The 23748-nt window shown below is 38.8% G+C and overlaps 2 protein-coding genes across 9 annotated transcripts in view; both read left to right on the forward strand.

The window, feature by feature from the left end:
- Positions 1-5425, forward strand: part of LOC122352388 (talin-1-like) — a 66609-nt gene extending 61184 nt beyond the window's left edge. Inside the window, 8 exon segments of the mRNA XM_043249801.1 lie at positions 58-161; positions 751-774; positions 776-814; positions 1205-1255; positions 1258-1294; positions 1297-1388; positions 4126-4251; positions 4727-5425. Of these exon segments, the coding sequence (XP_043105736.1) occupies positions 58-161; positions 751-774; positions 776-814; positions 1205-1255; positions 1258-1294; positions 1297-1388; positions 4126-4251; positions 4727-4861 (608 nt within the window). The 3' untranslated portion in view covers positions 4862-5425.
- A 1940-nt stretch (positions 5426-7365) lies between these two features.
- On the forward strand, positions 7366-22686 carry tpm2 (tropomyosin 2 (beta)). Of its 8 annotated transcripts, none has more exons than XM_043250421.1 (9): positions 7366-7655; positions 9151-9276; positions 14273-14406; positions 14648-14765; positions 15100-15170; positions 15541-15616; positions 16610-16672; positions 17828-17897; positions 21598-22686. In XM_043250421.1, the coding sequence occupies exons 1-9, from the start codon at positions 7542-7544 to the stop codon at positions 21678-21680; spliced, it is 855 nt and encodes a 284-aa protein (XP_043106356.1). In that variant the 5' UTR covers positions 7366-7541; the 3' UTR covers positions 21681-22686. The 8 variants fall into 8 exon arrangements, with proteins under 8 accessions (XP_043106356.1, XP_043106355.1, XP_043106354.1 ...); XM_043250420.1 differs by lacking the exon at positions 21598-22686 and adding an exon at positions 18423-18823 and having other exon boundaries at positions 7368-7655; XM_043250419.1 differs by lacking the exon at positions 15541-15616 and adding an exon at positions 16037-16112 and having other exon boundaries at positions 7369-7655.
- Positions 22687-23748: the final 1062 nt, after the last annotated feature.

The raw sequence follows: 23748 nt of genomic DNA on the forward strand, positions 1-23748 counted from the left end.
ATGAGTTTGATTGGTTATATGATGCTTTCTTTAGGTACAGAATGGGTGGATCCTGAGGACCCGACCGTCATACGCCGAAAAATGAGCTGCTGGGAGCCGCAGCTGCCATTGAAGCTGCCGCTAAGAAACTAGAGCAGCTCAAACCCCGGGCCAAACCCAAGGTGAGGAAACCCACATCCCTCAGGAGCAGCTTAACTGACACGCTATACTGCTTGACATTTTACATTCAGCTTGGAAAATCCCAATCAGTGCTCATATATTCCGAAGCTAATGTTTCTGATTATTTGTGTAACTATTCCCATTTGCATTACCCAGTTTGGATTTGGATTTAAGGTAACACAAATTATACGAGACTGTGAATGTAGCATGAACTGACATCCATCATCATCTCTATCTATACCGGAAAGAAAAGCCATTGTGACAATGTGTCCATACGCATGCGCACACTTTTAAGATCAGTCACGATGTTTAGACGGTGGTAGGAAATGAACGCTTGCTCTGGTCTGATTAACAGGAAGCTGATGAAAGTCTAAACTTTGAGGAACAAATTTTGGGAAGCAGCCAAATCCATCGCTGCAGCCACCAGCGCTCTGGTCAAAGCTGCATCTGCTGCTCAGAGAGAGTTGGTGGCTCAAGGGAAGGTATGAACATGCCCTCGATGAATGTTATTTTTATCCAGAATGCTCAGATATCATGTGCTTTGTTCAGCCTTTGTTCAATCAGTAATGCATTTCTCTCTCTCTCTGTCAGGTCAAGGCAATCCCAGCAAACGCATGTGGATGATGGACAGTGGTCACAGGGTCTCATTTCTGCTGTAGGTCACTGCCACAAGTAGAGCTAAAAGAGCACAAAAATTTCAATTCTGTCATTATTTAGTCAAATCATTATTAACACAAAGGAAGATATTTTGAATATTATTCTTATTTTCATCCAGAGTCAGCGAAGTCCAAAACATCTTTGGTCTCCATTGACTTTTGATATTTTGACATGTATGCCCTGAGACATTTTCAGAAGAAAAGTCAATCATACAGGTTTGAAACCACATGAGGAGAGTAGATGATGACAGAATGTGAACTGGCACTTTAACTTTTCTCAATTTCTAGTTTAGATGCAGAGATTTCAGATACATGAAGTAATTTTTGATGAGGTGGGTGTTATATATATATATATATATATATTTTGTCCATGAATTCGTTGACTCTAGGCACGTATGGTGGCTGCAGCTACGAACAACCTGTGTGAAGCGGCTAACTCTGGGCGGTTCAGGGTCACGCCAGCGAGGAGAAACTCATTTCTTGGCCAAACAGGTGGCAGCATCCACCGCTCAACTGCTGGTGGCCTGTAAGGTCAAGGCTGACCAGGACTCCCAGACCATGAAGAGACTGCAGGTCAGAGGTGTGTGTGTGTGTGTGTGTGTGTGTGTGAGTGTGTGTGTGTGTGTGTGTGTGTGTGTGTGTGTGTGTGTGTGTGTGTGTGTGTGTGTGTGTGTGTGTGTGTGTAAAAGTGAAGTCTGATTGATCGTAATCAGATTCAGTACAAAAAAACTAATTGGATAAAAACACTCAGTAATACTTTTTCTCACATATTACAAAAAAGTTAACATGAAAACATATATTTTAAAAGTGTTGTTTCTTGTAAACAATTTAAACATAGGAAGTGTGGAAAAGCATTTTCAAGTAGCCATCAGAAGATGGGTGCACTATAGTCATAAAGGGATGGATATGGTCAGCAACCATACTCAGAAGTAGGCTGTGGGCGTTTAAACAATGCTCAAATGGGCCTAAGGGGCACAAAGTGTGTTACAACAATGTTACAACACCACCACCAGCCTCCTAAATGAAAAAGGCACTAAAACCCATTTTTTTATTATTTAAGGCGAATATCATATCGCAACAAGAAATAGTTCAAATTGACCTGCATCCTAAAATGAGCGTTTTAAAACGCCGCCTCCTACAGTGGTCTGACACAATTAAACGTAGTTAGCTGTTGTGTGTCCACCTCTAAACAAAGCCTTTAAATATTTAGTGGCACAGTGAAACCCTCTGCACCCCTCCTGCCTCCAGCCAGACAGCTGTCGTCCTGCACAGGGTGAAGGCTGAGGTTTAAATTTAAAACCTAATAACTCGAGATCACCACTTTATCTTTCAGTCATGATGGGCACCGTATTGAATTTTCACGCATAAGCTGCGTATGAGCAAATCAGTAACATGGTTAGTTAGCTGATGCTACATGCTGTCTTGTCATGCAGTGAAAGTCAGACATACAGTGTGTGTATATCTATGGTATCCAGTGCTGTTTCTCTTGGTAAAGTCCCATGTTTAGTTTAGCTGTGTTTTAGCCTTGCAGCCGTGAGATGAATGTAATTCTGGAGCAGGAATAGACGCAGTTCCATCATCTTGTCTTACACACTCCAGCTGTCTGAAGCGTAATGTGCTCTGATGAGTGCTTGTGATAACAGCAGTGCTGATGAGGCGCTGAGAGCTGCTTGGGAGGCTTCTGAATTTTATATAAATGGGCACATGAATTACATTTATTATATCAATTTACAATGTTCATTTTTGTTTGTTAAGCTTCGGGACGTTAATAACAAAACTCTGAAATGCACGATAATGAACATGGGTTGGGTAATTTGTCACATTCTGTTAGAAACACTAATTTGACACTAATAGGAATGTTTATAGTATACTAGTTCTAATTGTAGATTATAACTAGCGATGAATGAATGGAAAAATGCACAAAATATAGAATGCCGTCACTGACCGCCATTGGCCTGCATTGCTCTGACCAGTCATAAATACTTGACTTTAAGCCAATAAATTTTACAATCAGAGCAGCAGATGACAGTATTTTGAATGATCTTTTGATATATGAATTTTAAGAAGTTTAAACTGGGTGTCGCTCACCCAGTACAGTTTTATTCACAGAAATGCACATGCTCTGTCTGCCTTTCTCCTTAAAAAGTCTGCTTTTAACTGTGATATACTTCCCCTTCTGCATTATCCCACTCCTGCGGTCTGTCCATGAGGAAAAAGTCTTCTTATCTGCATAAAATAACATGTCGCACCAACAGTATTTGGTTAGAAGATGTGAACCGAATTTGTCTGTGGCCGTGCTCAGTAATGTAAAATGTCTTCTGCGACAGAAGTGCGTAATCTCTCGGCTGTGCTACTTTGTGTATAAATTGCGGGCCAGTCCTTCCTCTTACAGAAATAAATCGCACTCTTGACAGCTGAACGCACTCGATCCTAAATCACACCTTTAGCCCTGCACAATGCCTCAGATGGCATAAAAAAAGAAAAGAATATTCCTGGAACGTTTGCGGAGGATCGCCGGAGACGTGTTTGGTTCAAGCTGCTCTCTCCACAGCTGCATTTCCTTATAAAGCCATCTCTAGAGTCCGGACGCATACAGAACCTTCCTTAAAACATCTTGACTTCAAACCTCCGCTTGTTAAATTTTACTGTACTGGTTTCTTTATAGCTATCATTTATATGTTTTTGGTTTGGATAATAAGTGTTTTATAAGTGTTTGCATCTGTTTTTAATAAGGCTCATTAGCCAGTAGTAATCAAGGATGATTCCACAGGTTTGAATTGTACTTGTAGCTACAAAATAAAGTAGATGTAGTTGTGCTAATTAGTATTTGTTATTGTAGAGTACTTGTAGCTACAAATTATAGATGTACCCGAAGGTTTAATTCTAGCCGCATATTAAAATGGGTAGTATACTTATAAAGCTGTAGTTGTAGGTACTTGTAATAATAGTGTGCTTGTATTTCTAATGTACTTGTAGCCACAAAATTAAAGTTGCATTTATAGTGCACTTGCAGACAAAAATGAAAACAGTTGTATTTGTAATGTACTTATAGCCACAAATTAACGTAGTTTACTTGCAGAAAAAAAAAAAAATGTTTCATTTGTAATGTACTTGTAGGTGTGCTTTTAGCCACAAATCAAAACTTTCAATGTGAGAATACAGCACATGCAATTTAACATTAGGAAGCAGCTCTGTGTCTCAACCTGTCTAAAGACTAATATATATGTATATACACAATATATGTATTTCATTGGGTTTTGTTGAATGCTGTGTAAAGCACAAAATGTCTTTTTTTTTTTTTTCTCTTTAGGCTGCAGGTAATGCCGTCAAGAGGGCGTCAGATAACCTGGTGAAGGCGGCGCAGAAGGCTGCGTTCGAGGCCCAAGATGATCAGGCCGTGATGGTGAAGAGCAAGATGGTAGGCGGTATCGCTCAGGTAAAGAGAACATCAGCTACAAGTCAAACATTTAGATGCGTATTAAAGTGTTTGTTAAAGCATTTCAATCACAGCAATTTACGTTTTCATTTAGTGATTTAAAGCCGTTACCATGTCACTTTCTTATGTCCGTTTATGCACAATTACTATAAACAACCAATTCATTTGTAACACATTTTTTTCAATTTGATATCGTAACCTCAATGTTTTATAGATAAATATAGGAATATATTTATTATATATAATATAAGGGTTTACCAAACCAGCGCGATTTGCATTCATGGTATTGAATGAATTAACATTGAATCTCAACAAATGAAATATCACTTATATGCACTTCATTACTTTTAGTGTGCATTTTGAAGCAGTTTGTTTACACTCGTCTTTATAAATTGTAGCGTTTTTACAGCTGGACCTTTTATGCATTGTGGATTTTCATCTGTGTGTGTGTGTGTGTGTGTGTGTGTGCCCTCAGATCATCGCCGCTCAGGAAGAGATGCTCAGGAAGGAGAGAGAGCTGGAGGAAGCCAGGAAGAAGCTGGCCATGATACGACAGCAACAGTACAAGTTCCTGCCGTCAGAGCTCAGAGAGGACGGACAGGAACAGTGAGCCGCGCCAGAGACTAATCAGTGACATTGAGAGCTCGAGAAAAGTCATCAACGATATGCAATGAGTAAAAAGTGAACTATGTATCAGGATGTCTATTTTAAGTGTTTTGTTTATTTCCGTCACTTTTTTGGAGAATTGCCATGCCAGCTTTATTGTTTAGTTGTATTTGGATAAAGCATATACAAATCCTTTTTAATGTCTATATTATTTTTCTTCAGTACTAGATAGGTCAGATCAGCAGTGTGTGTTTTGAAAGCTCGTGATCGTGGCAGGGGCCAAACAGTGTTTGTAAGCTTTTCAAGACAAAATTTGTACTTTTTCAATTTTTTTTTTTTTTTTTTTTTTTTGGCAATTTTTTTGTGGCAATTTGGACCAGCAGTGCAATGATTAACTTTGCGTCGAAACAATTCACGGAGAAAACATATCATTTTCTAAATAAAAGAATAATAAAGCTTTGAAATGTTACAATAGCATCTCCTGTTAATGTTTTGTCGATGTTTGCTTTTGTGACAACTTGGTCTGCTAGCGAATGATATCTTTTATAACGCATAAAAGCCATATTTACATTTTGCTTTATAATGTGTTTTTTTTTTTGTTCTTTTCTTGCTATTAACTGTTGTAATTTACTTATGTGATGCCCGTGCAGATGTAGACAAGACGATATTAGATTAACAAAAATTGCTTAATTGCAATGGTTGTTCATGAAAGAATCAGAGTTATTATAAAGAACTGTTTTTAAGAAAAGAAAAAGACTGTTATTAATAGATGAAATGCATTTAACAGTTTGAGTTTTCACCATTGCTGCCTTTCCTGTTGCATTCGGTATGTTCTGAATCTTGCCTGCCTTTATATTTTATAATTGTGTATTTATCTGTTAACAGTTTCTCACCTAAAATAAGCAGACACACTTAGTCGATGTGTTTATCTAAACACTCATAAATTCACTGTTTTGCAAATATCTCCTGTTGCATTTGTGTGTGTGTTTTTACGATGCGGTTAGTGGAATGGCTTAGTTTTTACTTGCACAGGCTGCTAATAACGTAATTTATGAACATTTTGTCATACCTAAAATATCTACTCCGTGTGCGTTAGGATATCAAGGTGAATAGTTATTATAATAATTATAACACCATGCAGAGATATATAATCTAGAACTGAGAGTGCATCCGAGTTCCAAACACTGCCAGGAAAGCTGTTCCAAAGTTTAGGAGCCGTATATGAATGCGTTTATGTCCTTCTGTGGTGCTGTTCTAAAATTGAACAAAAATAAAATTGAATTGATGTGATCGGAATTTCTAAGAACTGTTGCATTTGAACCACGTGCAGCTTGTTTATAAAAACTGGGATACCCAGCCTGCAAATTGCAAAAATCCAGTCTTGACCCATGACCTTTCTCTATCAGGACGTTAAAAACGGCAGTATTTCAGCAGTAGAAGGCTTTTTACAGAATTGGCAAAAAGGTTTTGAAAGCAATTTGCTACTAAGTGATTTTGTACAGAAGGTAACAGCAGTTATCATAATCATAATGTTTAAAACATTTTTATATCTAATTATTCCTCCTTTGGCACAAGTCTGAGTTTTTCCGGAGGTTATAAATCTAATAGTCTAATAATGTGATATTATGGATGGCACAGAATGTCAAAACGCAATGCCTAATACTGGGTTCTAGTAGGCCATCTGTGCACATGTTAAACCAGGTCCTGTTGCCTAAAATATGTGCATAAGCAAGTAAGAGACCTGGGAATTTACTTTAACTGAGTTTAAAAAGGATAAGCGGTCGAACTCGATGATGAAGGCTGGATACTTTAAGAAATATTATGTTGTTGTTTTCTTCTAAATATCGTTTTTATTGGAAAGCACTTTGGCCAACCTAATATGTTTTTAAATGTGCTACACCAATAAAAACAAACAAATTTAAAGCTAACTCCTCAGCGTAAAATGAAAGTCACGTTTAATGTTTACATTGCATTAGAAAGCATGAATAATGACTACAAGAGGTCCTAAGACTGAGCCTTGTGGTACCCCGTATACTTCGTTTGTGTTATATTTGACATAAAGTTCCTCCTGAAAGTCCTGAACATGCCCAAAGTGACTATTTCTCGTTTGCCTTGACACCTAAATCTGTTTTTCTTTTTTTTTAAACTATCAATTATAAAACTAACAATTATAAATTGAGCATTTTACGCTATGTGTTTATGTAGAAATGACTACAGTAGAACAAAAACCACTGGGAAGACGAAATCAATGTCCAGGCAGCGAAAGTGGTCCTGAGTCATGCAGAATATCATCAAAATTATGAAGAAATTCAAGTTAACTATAAGGTAAATAGAGTGTTTAATCTGCAATTGCACTAGTAGTTGTTTTTTTTTTTCCCCCATAGCGTTTAAATAATCCTGACCTCAGATTTAAGTATAACTGGAGAATGAGAATGCAGAGCCTCCCAAACATGGACAAAATCACAGGGACAAATACTGAGCCCGTTCAGCAGGACGAATCAGAGCAGGGGGACGTCGCTCTCCCAGAGACTTTAGAGAAGTTTCCAAAAAAGACCAGCGTTCCTCTGGAGAGGATTCCAGCCGCCTCTCTGCTGCTCACTCAGCTTCGTCCGTCTCTGCCTCCACTCTCCGAACAAGTTCTCCTCTTTCTTCTCAGCCGCTAGCAGAAACCCAAGAAATCAACAATGGAGGCCATCAAGAAGAAAATGCAGATGCTGAAGCTAGACAAGGAGAATGCCATAGATCGAGCAGAACAGGCAGAGATAGACAAGAAAGGCGCAGAGGACAAATGCAAACAGGTAAATGGACTGGATTTGGTGAACTGAAAAAAGGTTATCTAGACTTTTTTTTACTGTAGGTCCGTACATGTTTCCGTTGTTTTGCAACTGTTTGAGCTCTCTGTTAAACTGAGAAAACCGCATGACTGGAAAAAGCATGAGGAAAATTGTCTAAGCTCCTCCAAAAACTGATGATCGATCCCAGTTTATGGTCCAGCATCTCTGATGGGTTGAACTATTTTTAGTCTTGTTCCTTAAGACCCGTCAGTCAGGACTAAGTGAAGTGGCTGATGCCAAATATAGTGGTGTAAATATGTTAGAATATTTAAGTAGGTATACTTGATTACAGCCATTTGATTAAGAGGCCCGGGCTGACAGGAACCGTATTTTCCATCGCTTGATTAAATGTGACACAAATAACAGTCCAAATGGGCCTGTCGCTTGTTTATTATTGAGTTGAATAATTTCCTAACTATTCCTGTTAATCTTCCACAATGATTAATAGGCAGTGTCGCTTAAAACAGTCCTAAAGCCATCTTAATGAGGGCTCTGTCGCTCAAAACGCTCTCGCTGTCCATAATGGAAGTGCAGTTGGTTTTCCAAAAGAAGACGATTTTGTTGGAGCATGTGTTATATGATCACTTTTGATTCCATTTAATTTTAAAACTCTCTAGTTACTTTCAAGTTAATATTCATCTGATTTAAATCACGTTATTAGTTAAAAGCCTGTTCTGGTGACCCAAGCTCCATCTATTCTTGTCCCAAGGCCTTTGTTACTGCGCCCACGCACGCCGTCCTTGATCTTTTTTCGTCCCGGCTCCACCTTCGTGGAATCGTTCGATATAATAGGATCGAGGCGTCGTACCATCCGGAGCCGCCGGGCTGCGTTTGACGCCCAAAGCTGCGATGCTTCTCATAACTGTCCCCGTCCGTCAAACGGAATAAAAGGAAGGCATCCGTCACGACTGCGCTGCTTTAAAACCGTTATTTTGCGCTTCTCGATTTACGAGCTGACCAAAGTGGGCTCTATTTTTGCAGCCGGCATCATCTCGTTTCCATATGCAGCAGCCGGGCCGTCCCGCAGGCTCACAATAAATAGAGGCTGGTTTATGACGCTAAGCTATGTGCGGTGGTTTATTTGTCGTGTGTTAAATGGACGGGTGGGGGTCACCAGCAGCTGCTGCAACTCTCTGCTTAAACATAACTTTGCCGTTTATAATTGCCCCCTCCCAACGGTCTGCCTAAACGAGACAGTCATTTCTTGAGCCGGGATTTACACATCATCATGTATCAACGGTGTACGAATGACGGACACGTTCACTTAAAAAGCAATGATCTTCTAAAGGAAAGAAATGACTCTATCAACCCTTACCTTGTCCTTCAGTCAGTCTTCCTGCACTAGAACGTAACCCGAGCATCGAAAGCTGCTCAAATAAAAACTGTTTCCTACGTCCCGTGCTGGCATCATTTGACTGTATTTTCAGAGCTTAGTGTGTGTGTTCGTGTGTGTGTGTAGCTGGAAGAGGAGCTCCTGGGCCTGCAGAAGAAGCTGAAGGGTGTGGAGGACGAGCTGGACAAGTACTCTGAATCACTGAAGGATGCTCAGGAGAAACTCGAGCAGGCCGAGAAGAAGGCCGCAGACGTGAGTGACAGACAAATCATCTCTCAGTCACGACTTGTTTGATGCGTTACGCATGCGCAGTTGTGAGGTCAGTAGGTTTTTGTTTTTTTAGAAATATATATATATATATATATATATATATATATATATATATATATATATATATATATATATATATATATTTAATTCAAAACTTTTATTTTGCATGAAAAGGCATTTTTGGGTCAAAAATTTTAGGACCATCTCTGCCAGATCAGATATATATATAGATGTTAATAATAATAACAACAACTCATGCATGCATACACACATACGGCAATGTTTTGCATCAGAATTGAGAACTGGGAGTGAGGAATGTCTTCAGACATGACATCTAGAAATGACAGGATTAAAGAGCTGGAACAACCTGCGCATTTAGAAGCTGCCCTCCTGTGGTCGGCATGAGATGTGAAGCCGTTAATCTTGAGAGTGGCCCGTGCTGACTGGGCCGGTCCCGTTGACAGCTGCTCTATTGCTCGGGTGCCAAACCCACCCACAGTATCAGATTCTGTAAACACCTCATAAACACCGTCAGCACCTCACAGTGTCATAGCGTTCATCACCACTTCGTCCCTGCATTTTCTGCTTCATACCATACCTGTCATGTTTCATGGGGTTTAACAAGACCTTGAACTCTTTCCACTATTAAGGATGATTCCTATAATTCTCAATATCCAATACTTTTCACCGATGACCAAAATACATGCAGTGGCATGCTTTGTACAATACAATATAAGTACGAAAAATACAAATGGTGTTGTATTATGTACATACGCTAATTATCAACTAGTTATACGTGAAAGACAATTCAGTCGCAGTAGAAATCTAGTCGCTCTGCCTTCAGTTCTTACACTGATATACAAGGCTCTTTGACCGCGTGCTTCACTCGCTGTATGTGTGCTCTATTTACACCATTAACGTGTGGCCAAAAAGGAAAAACATCAGAGGAATGCAGTCATTTGTTTACAGTGAAGTGATGTCATGATTTCCAGAGCTTCTGCTCAGAGCTTCATTGAACGGATTGGTATTGAAGGACAGTAAACTCAGATGGGCCTGGGCAAACATTTGAAACATCCTGTTTATGATTTGTTTGAAATGAATGCATGACGTAGAAAGGTTGTCAGCGGTAAGACTCATCTCTGAGATCACAGACACAATCAGGGTATGATCTTGACGGCTAGGTGACCAAGAATTCAATAGGCTGTGAGTAAATTAAAAGCCATGTTGCTGTGTGTCATCAAATTTCTTAAAAACCATTATGTCGTTGTATCTCTTGTTTTTTAAACAGGCCTGAAACACAGATTTGCAAACAATCAGTAAAGAACATTAACCCTTTTTCATAGTCAGGGTGTTGTTAAAGACATTCTTCTGGATTAACGTCGTTCTAAACCTTGCTTTTGACCCTGTTGTAAAGTTATGTTTCACATTTGGCCAGTTTATTGAATTTGAAGATGTAGATGGAGTCATATTAAATGGCTAATTTGTATTTTTATTTTTAACAAGCAAATGTTTCTACCGGTATAATTTACAATAAACTTTTGTATTATTAATAATATTTCAAGATAAATACTTGAAACGACTTAGGTTTACTTGGTTATCGATATTTCTCATTCAGATGTGAGCATCAAAAATCATAGATGTACATGCATTTGTTTATCTCTAGCTCAGAAAAAAAAAAAAAAAAAAAGAAGCTGCTGTTGCTTGGGGTGGTAACTTTTTAAAAGGTACCTAAAGGGTCCCAATTGGTATCTTATATATATATATATATATATATATATATATATATATATATATATATATATATATATATATATATATATATATATATATATATATATATATATATATATAAAAATCTATTTTAAATTCATAAAATAAATCTACCTATAACATAAAGGCAACTAAAACTTTGAACGTATGCTCACTTTTTTTGCATAATTAAAATTTTATTTTTATTAATATTATTAATTTTTATTATAATTTTTATTTATTTTTTATTTTTTTTATTTATTTATTTAAATTTTATTTCTTTCTATTCTTTCTTTCACGTGAATCGCTATTTAATGCACGGCCATCCTTAAAACCCCTGCCTCTGTCCCTTGGCATACGGTTTCTTACATTTGTATTTATTTTCTAAGCAAGAAAAAAAAAAAGCCCCGGCCCTGCTTCTGTGCTCCTCTTTGCCGAGAGCCGGATCACCTGACAGGTGCGCGGCGCCATCTGTTGCTCAGGCGAGCGTCGGCTTTAGCTCAGCCCCGCGGACGCGCGCCTTGCCCGCGGTGAGAACAGAGCGCTCGCCGGCGGTCCGCGCTACATTTTTTTTTTCCTGAGGGGAATTCTACTTCTTTAGAAGAAGAAACTGGCATGTTTAACCTGAACGGTGTCTGATATAGGCGAGATCACTGGAACGTAGCGATATCGCTCCCGCCTTGTCGCGTTTGTCGTTGTTAACACCGGACTCGGGATCCAGAGGAAATGGCCTCGGTGACGTCCATAGAAGCGGTGAAGAGGAAGATCCAGAGCCTGCAGCAGCAGGCGGACGACGCGGAGGATCGGGCAGAAGAGCTGCAGAGGGAGGTAGACCTGGAGCGGCAGGCCAGGGAGAGAGTGAGTGACCTGGATGCGGATTCTGGCCCGAGCTACTCTGTTACAGCGATGTTATATCTCTTTATTTACACTGCTCACTCCTTCTTAACTTCAAAGACATCCTATACCAACGTCCGTTTATTTCAAAACAACCAGGCGGTAGAAAGGGGACCTATTGTAGGCCATATGTAATCTCCTGGATGACTACAGTATCTTTATTAATGGGTTATATATATATATATATATATATATATATATATATATATATATATATATATATATATATATATATCGAGTACACAAAAGCAGTCATAAGCAGCAAGCATATATTTGTATCAATAGCCAACAATACATTTTATGGGTCAAAGTTATCCAAGCATCATTAGGATATTAGGTTATGTTGCATGAAGATATTTTTCCTTCCGTAAATATATCAAAACTAAATTTTGCATCCTCAGATTGCAGATTTTTTAAGTAGCTGTATCTCAGATAAATATTGTCCCATCCCAACAATCCAGCGATTAACATGTTTATTCTATTCTGGTTTTGTAAAATGATGCTCCTCGTGGTCGACATCTGTTGTGCTGTTTTGTAGCGAGCGCTTTGATGTATTCTGTTTCCTTAAGGTAAATCCAAAACGTTCACTTCAAAAACGCATTATCCAAATATCAGGTGAAGCAATATTGAGGTACGGTCTGCAGTGTGTGAAAAGCGAGTGAATGCTCCTGACCCGTCAGGTGAACTTGAGCTAATGCGCCGGACGTGAGAAGAGGATTAGAGTTTTTATTTAGAGGGCAGGTGATGTTAACGACTTAAAGCATCCCTCTCTCTCTCTTCAAAATCAAGTTCTTTCTCTGACACGGACCTGTAGCGTGTGATGCAAATCAATTAAACAGGTTAGCCCTGAATGCAGATATCCATCAGCCCACAGGACCAGACTGAATGAAATGTTTCGTGTACTTGTCCTCTGTAGACGTGTTGGTAGTTTACATGAAGATAAACACAAGCTTGGAGAAATGTTTATTGCGTTACCCAACCCCTCGTGCACCTAAATGCACCTGCACTGCCAGTATTATAATTTTTTTTGCATTACAAATGAACAAGAACGAAAAACTGATCTGTAATTTAAGCTGTCATGGAAGATTTCATGGGAAATGTAGTTTTACATGATCGAGGCAGAACTGCATTCAATGCATTGAGAACAGCGTAACATCGTTCGGCTAACAAAACCGATTCTGATTAAAAAAAAAAACAGTTTTGCGAGTTGTGAGTTTTGAATATGATACGATGCTCCCACACCTTATAAGTGACACGAACGTGCGGTTTTCTGTCAAAACCAGCTCGGCGATATAAAACGTCATTCTAGCTTTGTCAAAGTATAAGTAAGATGATTTTGGAAGTTGATTTTTCTTTCATCAATTACGTTTTTACATCTAAAAGTAGTCAAAGATCGCTGAAACGTTTTCCATTTTTTAAGTTAATTCTAGATTTTAGCATGCGACTGTGTAGGAAGCCATTTATGTGTTTGATACGTTTCTTGAAAAAGATCTTAAACGTCTTAAATGAGGTTTTGGCTTGTCTGGGCTATTTTCATATTTTACCTTGCAGTGAAAATAGCTCTAGAAACCGGCGTGTCCTACTGCCGACCCACAAGCAAATTAGGCCACCTTTGTACTGAGCTAGTGTCGTTTTGCTAGATTATGAAGAAGAACGTCTGTCGTGAAGGCCAATTTTCTTATGTTATCTAATAGCTACAGGCATGTTGTTTTGGGGGAATTCTTTACAATGATCATCGGTTCGTGTTCATTTTGAGCTGTGTTTGGTGACACGATCGAATGTTCCCACATTGAAAGGGTTAACACACTAATCGCATTGCTAGCGTGTAGTTAGCTATTAATGCAGTGGGCAAACAGCTGATAGTGAGCTCGACCCTCTTTACCTTGTGAACTTTGCATGTTTACATTTTAACTTTAAAGCCAGCAACGCGTCTCCAACGGGAACTTCTGCTTTATAATTCCCATACATGTGTTACATTTTCTGCAAAGCATACATTTTCTGTTAATGTTATAATCTTTTTTTTTTTATAGCAATTTACACATTGTTCTGAGGAGAACACTAGATGGTATAACTTTTATCAACAACATTTTCAGAGTTGTACTGATTGCAACAAAATAACATTTTTGATTTTCAAAAATGCCTACTTTTTTTGACGAAGCGTAACAACACGAAGAAAGATCATTTATGGTTAGATGTCATTTTTGCACTTGGACATTTATCTCCGGATTTTGGCATTGCATGTCGCCATCGCATTATCCAGCATGTTCATGTTTGCAACGGATCGCAACGGATCGGTTGGCATTGTGTGCATTGGCTGATTCTCCTGTGATGGCAGGCCGAGGCTGAGGTGGCGTCTCTAAACAGACGTATCCAGCTGGTGGAAGAGGAGTTGGATCGCGCCCAGGAGAGACTCGCCACAGCGCTACAGAAGCTGGAGGAGGCAGAGAAGGCCGCAGATGAGAGCGAGAGGTGGGACCCTGGCTTCTTTAACGCTTAAAAACTATACACCTAAGCTCGGTTCACGGGAGTTTTTTTAGGCATTTAGTTTTTTGCCAATCGAAAGACAAGCATTGCACACTGCAAACGATCAGAGCTTCACGAGGAAACACCTTACATCCGTTGTGCTTCGACTTAGTTTGTGTCGTTTTGTTTATGGCAATGTTTACGGCATTTCTGAATGTAATACTGACTGTGTGGTCTCTGTAAACAGAGGAATGAAGGTGATAGAGAACAGAGCAACAAAGGATGAGGAGAAGATGGAGATCCAGGAGATGCAGCTGAAGGAAGCCAAACACATCGCTGAGGAAGCTGACCGCAAATACGAAGAGGTGAAAATGTCAGCCAGCCTTGCATTCATTTAAATTAGGCTTCTTATACTGTGAAAAGCGTCTACTTTTATGGAATTATGGCCATGCATAAAAGTTCCAATGGTGGAGTGAAAGACGTGGAATTATTTCTAGATTCAGAAACAGAAAATCAAGTGCTATCAAATAATATGCTAATGTTTTCTTATATTTCATATTTGCTCATTTAAAAGATAACATTATACGTTATTGGGGATTAACTTCCTCCTTCCTAACTTGGCTTTACAGATCTGAGATATTTGTTATTTGACTGTAATTGTAATGTTGGCTCTATTTGTGATTGTTTGTTTGACCGCAGGTCGCTCGTAAACTGGTTATTCTTGAGGGTGAGCTTGAGCGCTCCGAGGAGCGAGCTGAAGTGGCTGAGGCGTAAGTACATATAATGCATATTAAAACGGTTTAGTTGAGACTGAACTTTATTGCTTTTTTCATTTGTGTGTTAACTGGGATTTTGTGGTCACCGATAATAGATATTAATACTTTAATTTCATATATATATATATATATATATATATATGGCAAAAAGTGTAAGTTTAGGATGCATGAGTTTAAGCAAACTTATTATTTCCAGGGTTCTTTTATGCTGCAAATGCTTTTTATTTTAAGGAAATAACAAAAGCGAGGTTTCTGATTGTCCCATTTTCCTTGTGTTCAAAATGCATGGTCCTTTGCTCCTTATCCCGTGACTCCCCCCAATTACCTCCCCCTTCCCCCAACGGCCCATTTTGGACTAACCCAGTCGAGTCAGGCAGCTGGAGGAAGAGCTTAAACTCATGGACCAGAATTTGAAATCCATGATGGCCGGAGAGGAAGAGGTACTGCCGAGAGACTGGTGTAGCACGTTAACTCCGGGCTTCTCTTGACCCGTCCTCTCTTTCGGAGATCTGTATCCTCCTTTGCTGCTCTTCTCGGCTCTGTCCCTTTGCAGACAAACGCATCTTTTTGCAAAAGAAAAAGGGACCTCAACTAGAAGCTTGGAGAATAAACACTCTTTATGTAACAAGCACTTTGCAAAATGTTTAATTTGCTTTTCTTAAGAAACAATTTTGTGAATAACACGTAAAGACATATTTAAAGTGCCTGATGTGATCGAATGACTCTGAATGATTCAGCCAAAAATACCTGCTTCGTTCAGGTTGGGGTCTCTTTAGCTTAAACTGCTTTCCTTTTCTCATAGTGCTGTCTCTCTCCTTTCCTTTGCCCTTTCTTTTCCTGCATCTCTTGCTATGGTACAGCAAATCTGGTGACTTAGAGGAAGAATTGAAAAATGTCACCAACAATTTGAAGTCCCTGGAGGCACAGGCTGAGAAGGTAGGCAGAGCCCTAGCGTTTGTTGCGGTGGAAAGTCCAAATGCCCTGCTCTTCATTTTTTAAGTCAGACTGCCCATGTTCGCTCTCAGGTTAATCTCTAATATCTCTAATATTTGTGGTTGTAATTTGCTCTTTGTAAAGCTAAACTTAAAAATGAGGTTCCCCTTAAAGCAGAGCTGTATACAGGGTGAGATTAGTCAATAAAGTGAATTGTTTCCATGGTTTGAGAAAAAAAGCTTTGAATAGCTTTCCTATACTCCCATTCTCCATAGACTTCACTGCCATCTATCTCTTGCCAATGCTATGCAATGTGTATTCATTTTTTAGTATTCTGCATTGAGTATTTAGCCTGTAAAAGAATGGTATGTAAAAAAAAAAACAGTTTTATCTTCACAGGCATAATTATTGCACAGGTTGCAAAAAGTGCTCTTGCTTTTCAGTTTCTTCACATAATGAAATCTGCAGCATCAATGATTCATTTTTGATTTATTTCCCAGTACTCCACAAAGGAAGACAAATATGAGGAGGAAATCCGAGTACTCACTGACAAGCTCAAAGAGGTGAGTTCATGAAAATTCAGCACAACTGCTCTTCTCTATCAGCTATAAACTCATTTAAGTTGGATACCGTATTATTATTCACTGTAACGGAAGCCTTAATAGTTAAAGCGGTCTAAACCCAGATTAAACCACCTTGACCGGCTGTGGTAATGTGGTAAATAAAATATGGTACACTGTAAAATATGATTGTGAAAAATGTTAAGCTTTCAGTTGATGCAGCGCTACCCTAAAAGAAAAAAACTAATACTTCTTTGTTAGCGAACGCTATCATGCATTTCAAAGGCACGTGTTCAGATACAGACTAAAGTCTTATCATTTGTGTAACTGGAACTGATTTGGTAGGTTATTGATTGCTAGAGATGGATTTATGGATACAGTTTTATGACCGGGGTTGTTAGCCTGGTTGCTCAGTGAGCGTGACACCTTTGAGAGTATTCTCACTGACTGTGTTTAAATACTGAGAGACCATACATGTATGCATGTATGTCTGTGTGTGTGTGCCCGCTCATTTTTGTGACATACGAGGACAAAAATTTGTATAATGACTTATGACATAGGTATTCCAAGGAGAAGGTGACTTATGAGAACATTTACTTAATGTACCCGCTTTTAAAAACGCTTATAAATCATACAGAGTGAGTATTTTTGAAAATCTACAAATGTAAGGGGTTTCTTGTAAGGGGTAGGTCTAGGTGCAGGACAATAGCACATATAGTTTGGCCAATTAAAAAAAAAAAACATTACGCCTATGGAATGTCCCCACAATTCACAAAAACACGTGTATGAATGCATATGAACTTTAGTTTGACACTTACTCGCATACACTGTTTCACTAATATGGTTAGTCAGTTTGTGCAATGTCAAATTTAATCTCAGAGATAAAAAAAAAAGATCTTTATCTTAGTTTCACTTGATTGAAGGTTCACAGTCACTTCATTCTGTGTTCTAAAGTTTCCCTTTATTGTTTCATTGAGTGAGAAACCCCTTCAAACTATTCAGCGTGTAAAAATAAATAATTCAGACTCATTAACAAAACAATTCAGGCTACTTCGCCAACCATTTGATCAGCTCATTGATGGTCATTGCGCTGTAATATTTCTGAAGTATTCATTTTAAGAAATGTGATGAAAATGTTTTTTTTTTTTTTTCCTCTAGGCTGAAACTCGTGCCGAGTTTGCTGAAAGGTCTGTGGCAAAGCTTGAGAAAACCATTGACGATTTAGAAGGTACGTCTTGGAGATTTGTTCTGCTGCCTGTAAAGAGTGTCTGTACTAATGACAAAATAACTGGAATCTACTTGTGTGCATTAATGTTTTGTAAAACAAAATGATTCATAGAAAAATGGTTTGCATGACCAGATAGAGCCGGATGTCTTATACTAACGTTGTTTGAACGTTGTTTGAGGCGTTGTGTGTGTGTTTAGTAGAGATGGATCTTGTGTCTTTTGATGGACTGAAACTGCATGTCATCTGTTTTCGGTGAGGTGACTCTGACACCTTAGATGTCGAGGGCATAAGTAGACGACACGTGAGAGCATGTATCGTGGGTTTTATTTCAGAGCGACTAATCAAGACGACTCTTTGAGTGAGCTTGAAAATTATGCCTGAGCCAAGGTTTTCTAACCAAGATTGCTTGTCGTTCAGACTTTGCAGTGAAACAACTTTGATGGTTTAAATTGGTTCTTCATCTCATGGTATTATTTTGTCTTTTTCCGTCTGTCGTTCTGTGTTCTCCTCTGGGACGACGTACAGATGAGGTGTACGCTCAGAAACTGAAGGGTAAAGCCCTCAGCGAGGAGCTGGATCTGGCTCTAAATGACATGACCACTCTCTAAGCGCTCTCTCGGTCTCCTCCTCATCCTCCACCTCTTCTTCCGTGTTCTTTTCTGTTTTTCGCCATGTGACCGTGAATCGGACATCAGACGTTGTTCCAGTTTCGTGTTTAGTCTTTCTCTCCTGTCTTTGTGATCTGTAATGGAATGGTCTGCATTGTGCGTTCTCACGATGACCGTCCATTCTGAGGTGTTCGATAAGTCCAACGTTTAGCTGAATGACTTTCATAATGTTGACGCTTAAACTGCAGCATCTGTGTCATACGTGCTCGCCGCTGCTTTACTTTATCATGCTGCTGTAATAAATGTAAAAATTTCTTCCTTCTGTTTCTTCATTTCTATTTTTATTTTGCTTCATCACAGATGTGTCATTCATTTTATGTGTGAAAAGTGGACATTCAGATTTTGTGTGTAAGGCAAGTTTGAAAAAGAAATGATTGATTGATTCAGTGTGAAAGAACTTGACTGGAGTTGCTTATGTTATTGACAGCTCTTTTAAATGCTCTGGCTTTATTAAATATTGAATGCTTCTATATTACAAAACTGCAGATGGTTCAAAAACGGCTTCTTGTTGATAGCTGTTTCGAAAGAAGAACAAAAACATGACAAACTCGTATAGAAGGTGCTGATAGATATGGAAACATTAAGCTGCAAAGATACTGTTCTCCAAGGTTATTTAGCTTAATTTGTGCGTTGGTAGGTAGGTAGGTAAGGAACAGTTATATTAATATTACAGTATTAACTGTTTAGAATGCACACAGTTGAGCTGGTTTGATTTCTGACCTGTAGAGCTCAAAAGTAAGATGAAGCAGCCTAATTTAGAATAAGCAAAAAAAAGCAGTATCAAAGAGCAGTGGCGTTGTTGCAAATGCTGTCCCATCATTGCATCACGTGCAGGGCTGATGACAGTCACAGTCAGTACACCAAACTTATCCGCGTCCTATAGAGGAACTGTGCCGGCTAGATTGGTCTCCTCCCTAGGAGCCATCCTTCAACTGTCTGAACGATTGGTTCCTGCCAGGGCACCATCAAGCCATTGTCAAAGAGCCTCCCCCTTCTTCCCTGAGGTCCACGATGAGCTCACTAAGTCTTGGTGCACCCCCTACTCACTCGATGACATCGAAGAAAAAGGGTACAAGAGACTGCCGCTGCTGGAGAAATCTGTGGCCATGTATCTCTGCCCCCCACAGCAACTGGTTGGAAAGCCAAGGCTAACCACCCGTCCAAGCCTACTCGTCAGCTAGTCAGGTTTTCAGCATTTCCATGCATTTGATGGCAGTGCTCTAAGCCTTCCAGGCCAAGCTCCTCGCCACCACCAGCTGAGAAGTGCAACAGACTTGCCGTTGCAGGCCACAAAGCGCACTGCCCAGGTCCCATTCCTGGATGCACCAACTGTCCGCTTCATTCAGTTCCAGGTGTAGACAATGTTGTTTCTGCTGTAAACGTTGGGCCCGTTCTAGCGCCCAGACAGCAGAGCTCTGCGATACCACACAAAATAAAAGACACACTTTCTCAAGAAAAGAACGGTTTTCTTCTCACACCACTCCGGTTTAGTGTCCCTTTACACCGACTAAGCACTCAAATCAATCCAACCTCTGTCCAACCAATAGCAAGCTCAGAATGGGCTATGGGGATAATAAATCGGCGCAACATTGCACAACAGGGACGTTCATGTTTTGCGCACCAAAGTAGAGAATCTGCTGGCGAAGGAGCCATAGAAGTTGTTCCCCCAGCTCAGCACGACTCAGTATTTTACTATTTACTATTTATTTTAGCTGTTACTTCCTCGTCCCCCAAAAAATATGGCTGTCTACACCCCATCCTTGATCTGAGGGATCTGAATCACACCCTCATGAAGTGCCTCATGAAACGGGGCATCAGAACGACACTAAAACAGATCATTTCACAAATACACTGGTTCCGAGGACTGGTTCTTTTCGCTGGATCTGAAGGATGCTTACTTTCACATCAAGATAGCTGCATATATAGCAGACACAATACTGAGGTTATCTTAGTAACTGAATACATTTTTTAATATACAATACAAGTTACTTTTTCGTTCATTCATTCACTTGACAACTTTCATGTCTCCACGTTGAGAGAAATCAGGAGTTACAAAAGACAGAGACAGAAGCACTCTCTTCAGCTGAGGCTTATAAATTTCACTAGTAAATCACAGTAACTCGGTCTTTACAGATGCCAAAAATATAACTTTCAGGTTATATTTTTGCCAAAAATATAGCTTTCAACAACAAATAAGCAAGCCCATTCCAACATAATTCATTACTTTCCATAAAAAGTAAATAAGTAATGCAGTTAGCTTCTTTTTATGGAGTAAAAGCAGTGCTGAAAAGCATTACTTTTGAAAGTAAGTTTCCCCATCACTCCTGACATGTGAAAGGTTAGTCATAGTCTATATTTTAGGCTTTTATTATGTGGCTATGTTGCAGCTCCCCTTTTGAAGCTTTTGTGTTTTTCTCCTTTTCCATCTGTCAAATCACCTATGAGCAGAATAGGATTAGATTTTTTTTGCTACACAGCTTCTGTTTTTGCTTTTCAGATACGCGTTTTCAGTTTAATACGTTGCAGCCACATTTATCAATTATTCAGTCATAATTATCACAGGTATATTTGTAGCAGTAGCCAAAAATACATTGTATGGGTAAAAATGATCCATTTTTCTTTTATTCCAAAATCAATCAATCACTTTAATCATATTTTAATAATCCATACATACCGCTTTAAAGTTGATTTTCTCTTTTTTGCACTCTTTTTTCCAGATTTTCAAATGGTTGCATCCAAATATTTTTCTATTTCAGCAAACACTTAATTACTGTAAAAATTATACATGTATAGATCTAAAAAATAATTTTAAAAGGATGCAAAAAACATTACCCTAATGAATGGTTTTGTGGTCCAGGGATAAATATTTGAAAGAATCTAGATTCTTAGAGAACGTTTTTATCGTTTTTTTTATGTTATGATTGTCAAGAATTGTTTTTTTCCTGCTCTATTTGTGTCTATTTATGTAATACTTGAATATTAAGTTAGTTAAGGCCGTCTTACCAAATCTCTTTTTGTTCTCGCATCACCAGAGAAACTTGCCCAAGCCAAAGAGGAGAATTTGAACATGCACCAAGTGCTTGACCAGACCCTTCTGGAGCTCAACAATTTATAAAGACGACGTCTTACAGCACACTACGCTTTCCAGCGGGGCCTGACGCAGCTCTTTGCTTTGATGAGTGAATGTCTTAGTCACACACTTGCCATTTTCTTTCCCCAACAGTCCAGTGCAAACAATGTCTTGCAATAGTAGCGAAGCCAGCGGAATGTTGTCAAATTATCAACCTGGATTTATAGTATTTGATTTATTCTAAACATCACGTTTACCACAAACGTAGCTTTTTGACCTCAACCGATGACCTCAATTCTCGACTTTGGATTTAAACCGTATAATAGCAATTGAAAGAAAAGTTTTTGTACATTTGAGGTTACTATTTTTTAAGCATTTTCACCGATTTGTACCAAAATGCGCAGCTGAGATTGTAACTAATGTGTCACTCGTATCACCTGCAAAATTAGAAATAGCAATGTTTCTGTATGCAGTGCTGCAAACTTGTGGCCTTTCAGAGAAATTTGTTGCCGCAGATCGCAAGCAAGAGGGTCCAAACGAATGTGTGCTTATAACCCTTGCTTTAAAATGTGAAATGGCATCAGTGGCACTAAAGCATCTGTGATAATTAAAATTAGACATGGCTTAAGTTTTTGACTGTAATAATAATTACTGCAAATGTTTCCAAACATTTCGTCTGTTTGATAAATCTGACCAAATCTGTGAAGAATGAAAGTCACATACATAAGATTGTGATGATGATGATACTAATTATGGGGTTGGATGAGACTGCTGTTGTTATTTTTTTTTCTGTTATATACCGTATGTAAAATAATGCAATTGATTTGATTAATTGGGGAAATATCTTTAACACTGTTTAAAACTTTGTCTAACTCTCTCTAAATGCAAATCACTATGTAGTAAAAACATGCATTTATTTGATATTAAAGGGATAACATTTGGATCATTCTTGCACACATTTTTAAATAATTCCTGCGATTTTTATGCATCACCCGTTTATGTATCCTATGCAATTGTTTGAGCTATTTGATTAAAAGTATTGAAAACTGAATTTTGCCTTTTGAAAAATCTTTTCAGAAGTCTGATAAAAAACATTCAAGATAAAAAAAAAAAAAAAGTATATGAAGCGACTTTACTCTGTGAATGTGCATTTGTTCCTTGCTATTATAAATGTTTATGTTAAAAAAATAAGCAGACTTCTGCTGTTTTATTTCTTAGTTATTTTGGCGTAAGTCTGCTTGCTTATTTTTTTAACCATAGAGATTTTCACCATAGAGATTTGATCAGTCCATGAATTTCTTGTCGATCAAAACCTTGTTAGCGCTATGCACTGCTGTTGCATTATTGAGAACAAGAACCCGGAGAATCTTTCTGTTTAGGTCTGACTAACCGCTTGATGCACGCTTCAGCTCTCGTGGCCCCTCACTGCTGAACATCAGAGGGTGGAGATGGTAGGTTTATGGGTGGGTTTAGTGATCAGGGGGTGGAGACGGGTAGGTTTAGGTACGCAAGGTGGGAGGAGCTGGATCGGATCCAACCTCTCCACTTGAATCTTGTGTTCTGCAGTAAGGACCAGATTTCCAAAATGTACTTACCTTTGTCTCAGCACCTCCTATTGGCCATTTAAGGTGACTCTTTAGCATGCCATAGCACCAACATCCCACCAAGGTTACATTCTCTAGGCCTTTTGGCCCCCCACTTCCTGTGACAATTATCAGGACCAAGGCAAAGAAAGAACACAAGCTAAAGATTTTCTGCAGATTCAGGGTGGATTGGGGTAAGTGGTTGTTGTTCTGTAATGACTGTAATTTTCTGTAATTTTTGTGCTTCTCATGACATGACTCTATCAAGCAAATGAATAAATCGAAATATTTGTTATTTTTGTAATTATAATGGCGAAAGGAGCTACCCAAATGTCCGCTGTGGCTGACAAATTCATTTTTATTGTACAAAACAAGGTCTACATTTATGATTTTTATTCTGTTTTACTTTCTCGTGTTTTTGTTTATGCTCTTGTAAGTGGTGATCATCATCAGTGCATCAATCTGGGAACATATTATAGCACTGTCACTTACCACCACTATAATTAGTCTATAATTAAGAATAGCGTGTC

This window comes from Puntigrus tetrazona, chromosome 10 (assembly GCF_018831695.1).
Source record: "Puntigrus tetrazona isolate hp1 chromosome 10, ASM1883169v1, whole genome shotgun sequence".
Lineage (NCBI taxonomy): Eukaryota > Metazoa > Chordata > Actinopteri > Cypriniformes > Cyprinidae > Puntigrus > Puntigrus tetrazona.

Excerpts from the sequence above, each read along its gene's own strand:
- tpm2 (XM_043250421.1), top strand. The coding sequence starts at position 7,542 with ATGGAGGCCATCAAGAAGAAAATGCAGATGCTGAAGCTAGACAAGGAG. Across the intron at positions 7,656-9,150 it reads CAGAGGACAAATGCAAACAG|CTGGAAGAGGAGCTCCTGGG; the intron begins GTAAATGGACTG and ends GTGTGTGTGTAG. Across the intron at positions 14,407-14,647 it reads GCCGCAGATGAGAGCGAGAG|AGGAATGAAGGTGATAGAGA; the intron begins GTGGGACCCTGG and ends CTCTGTAAACAG.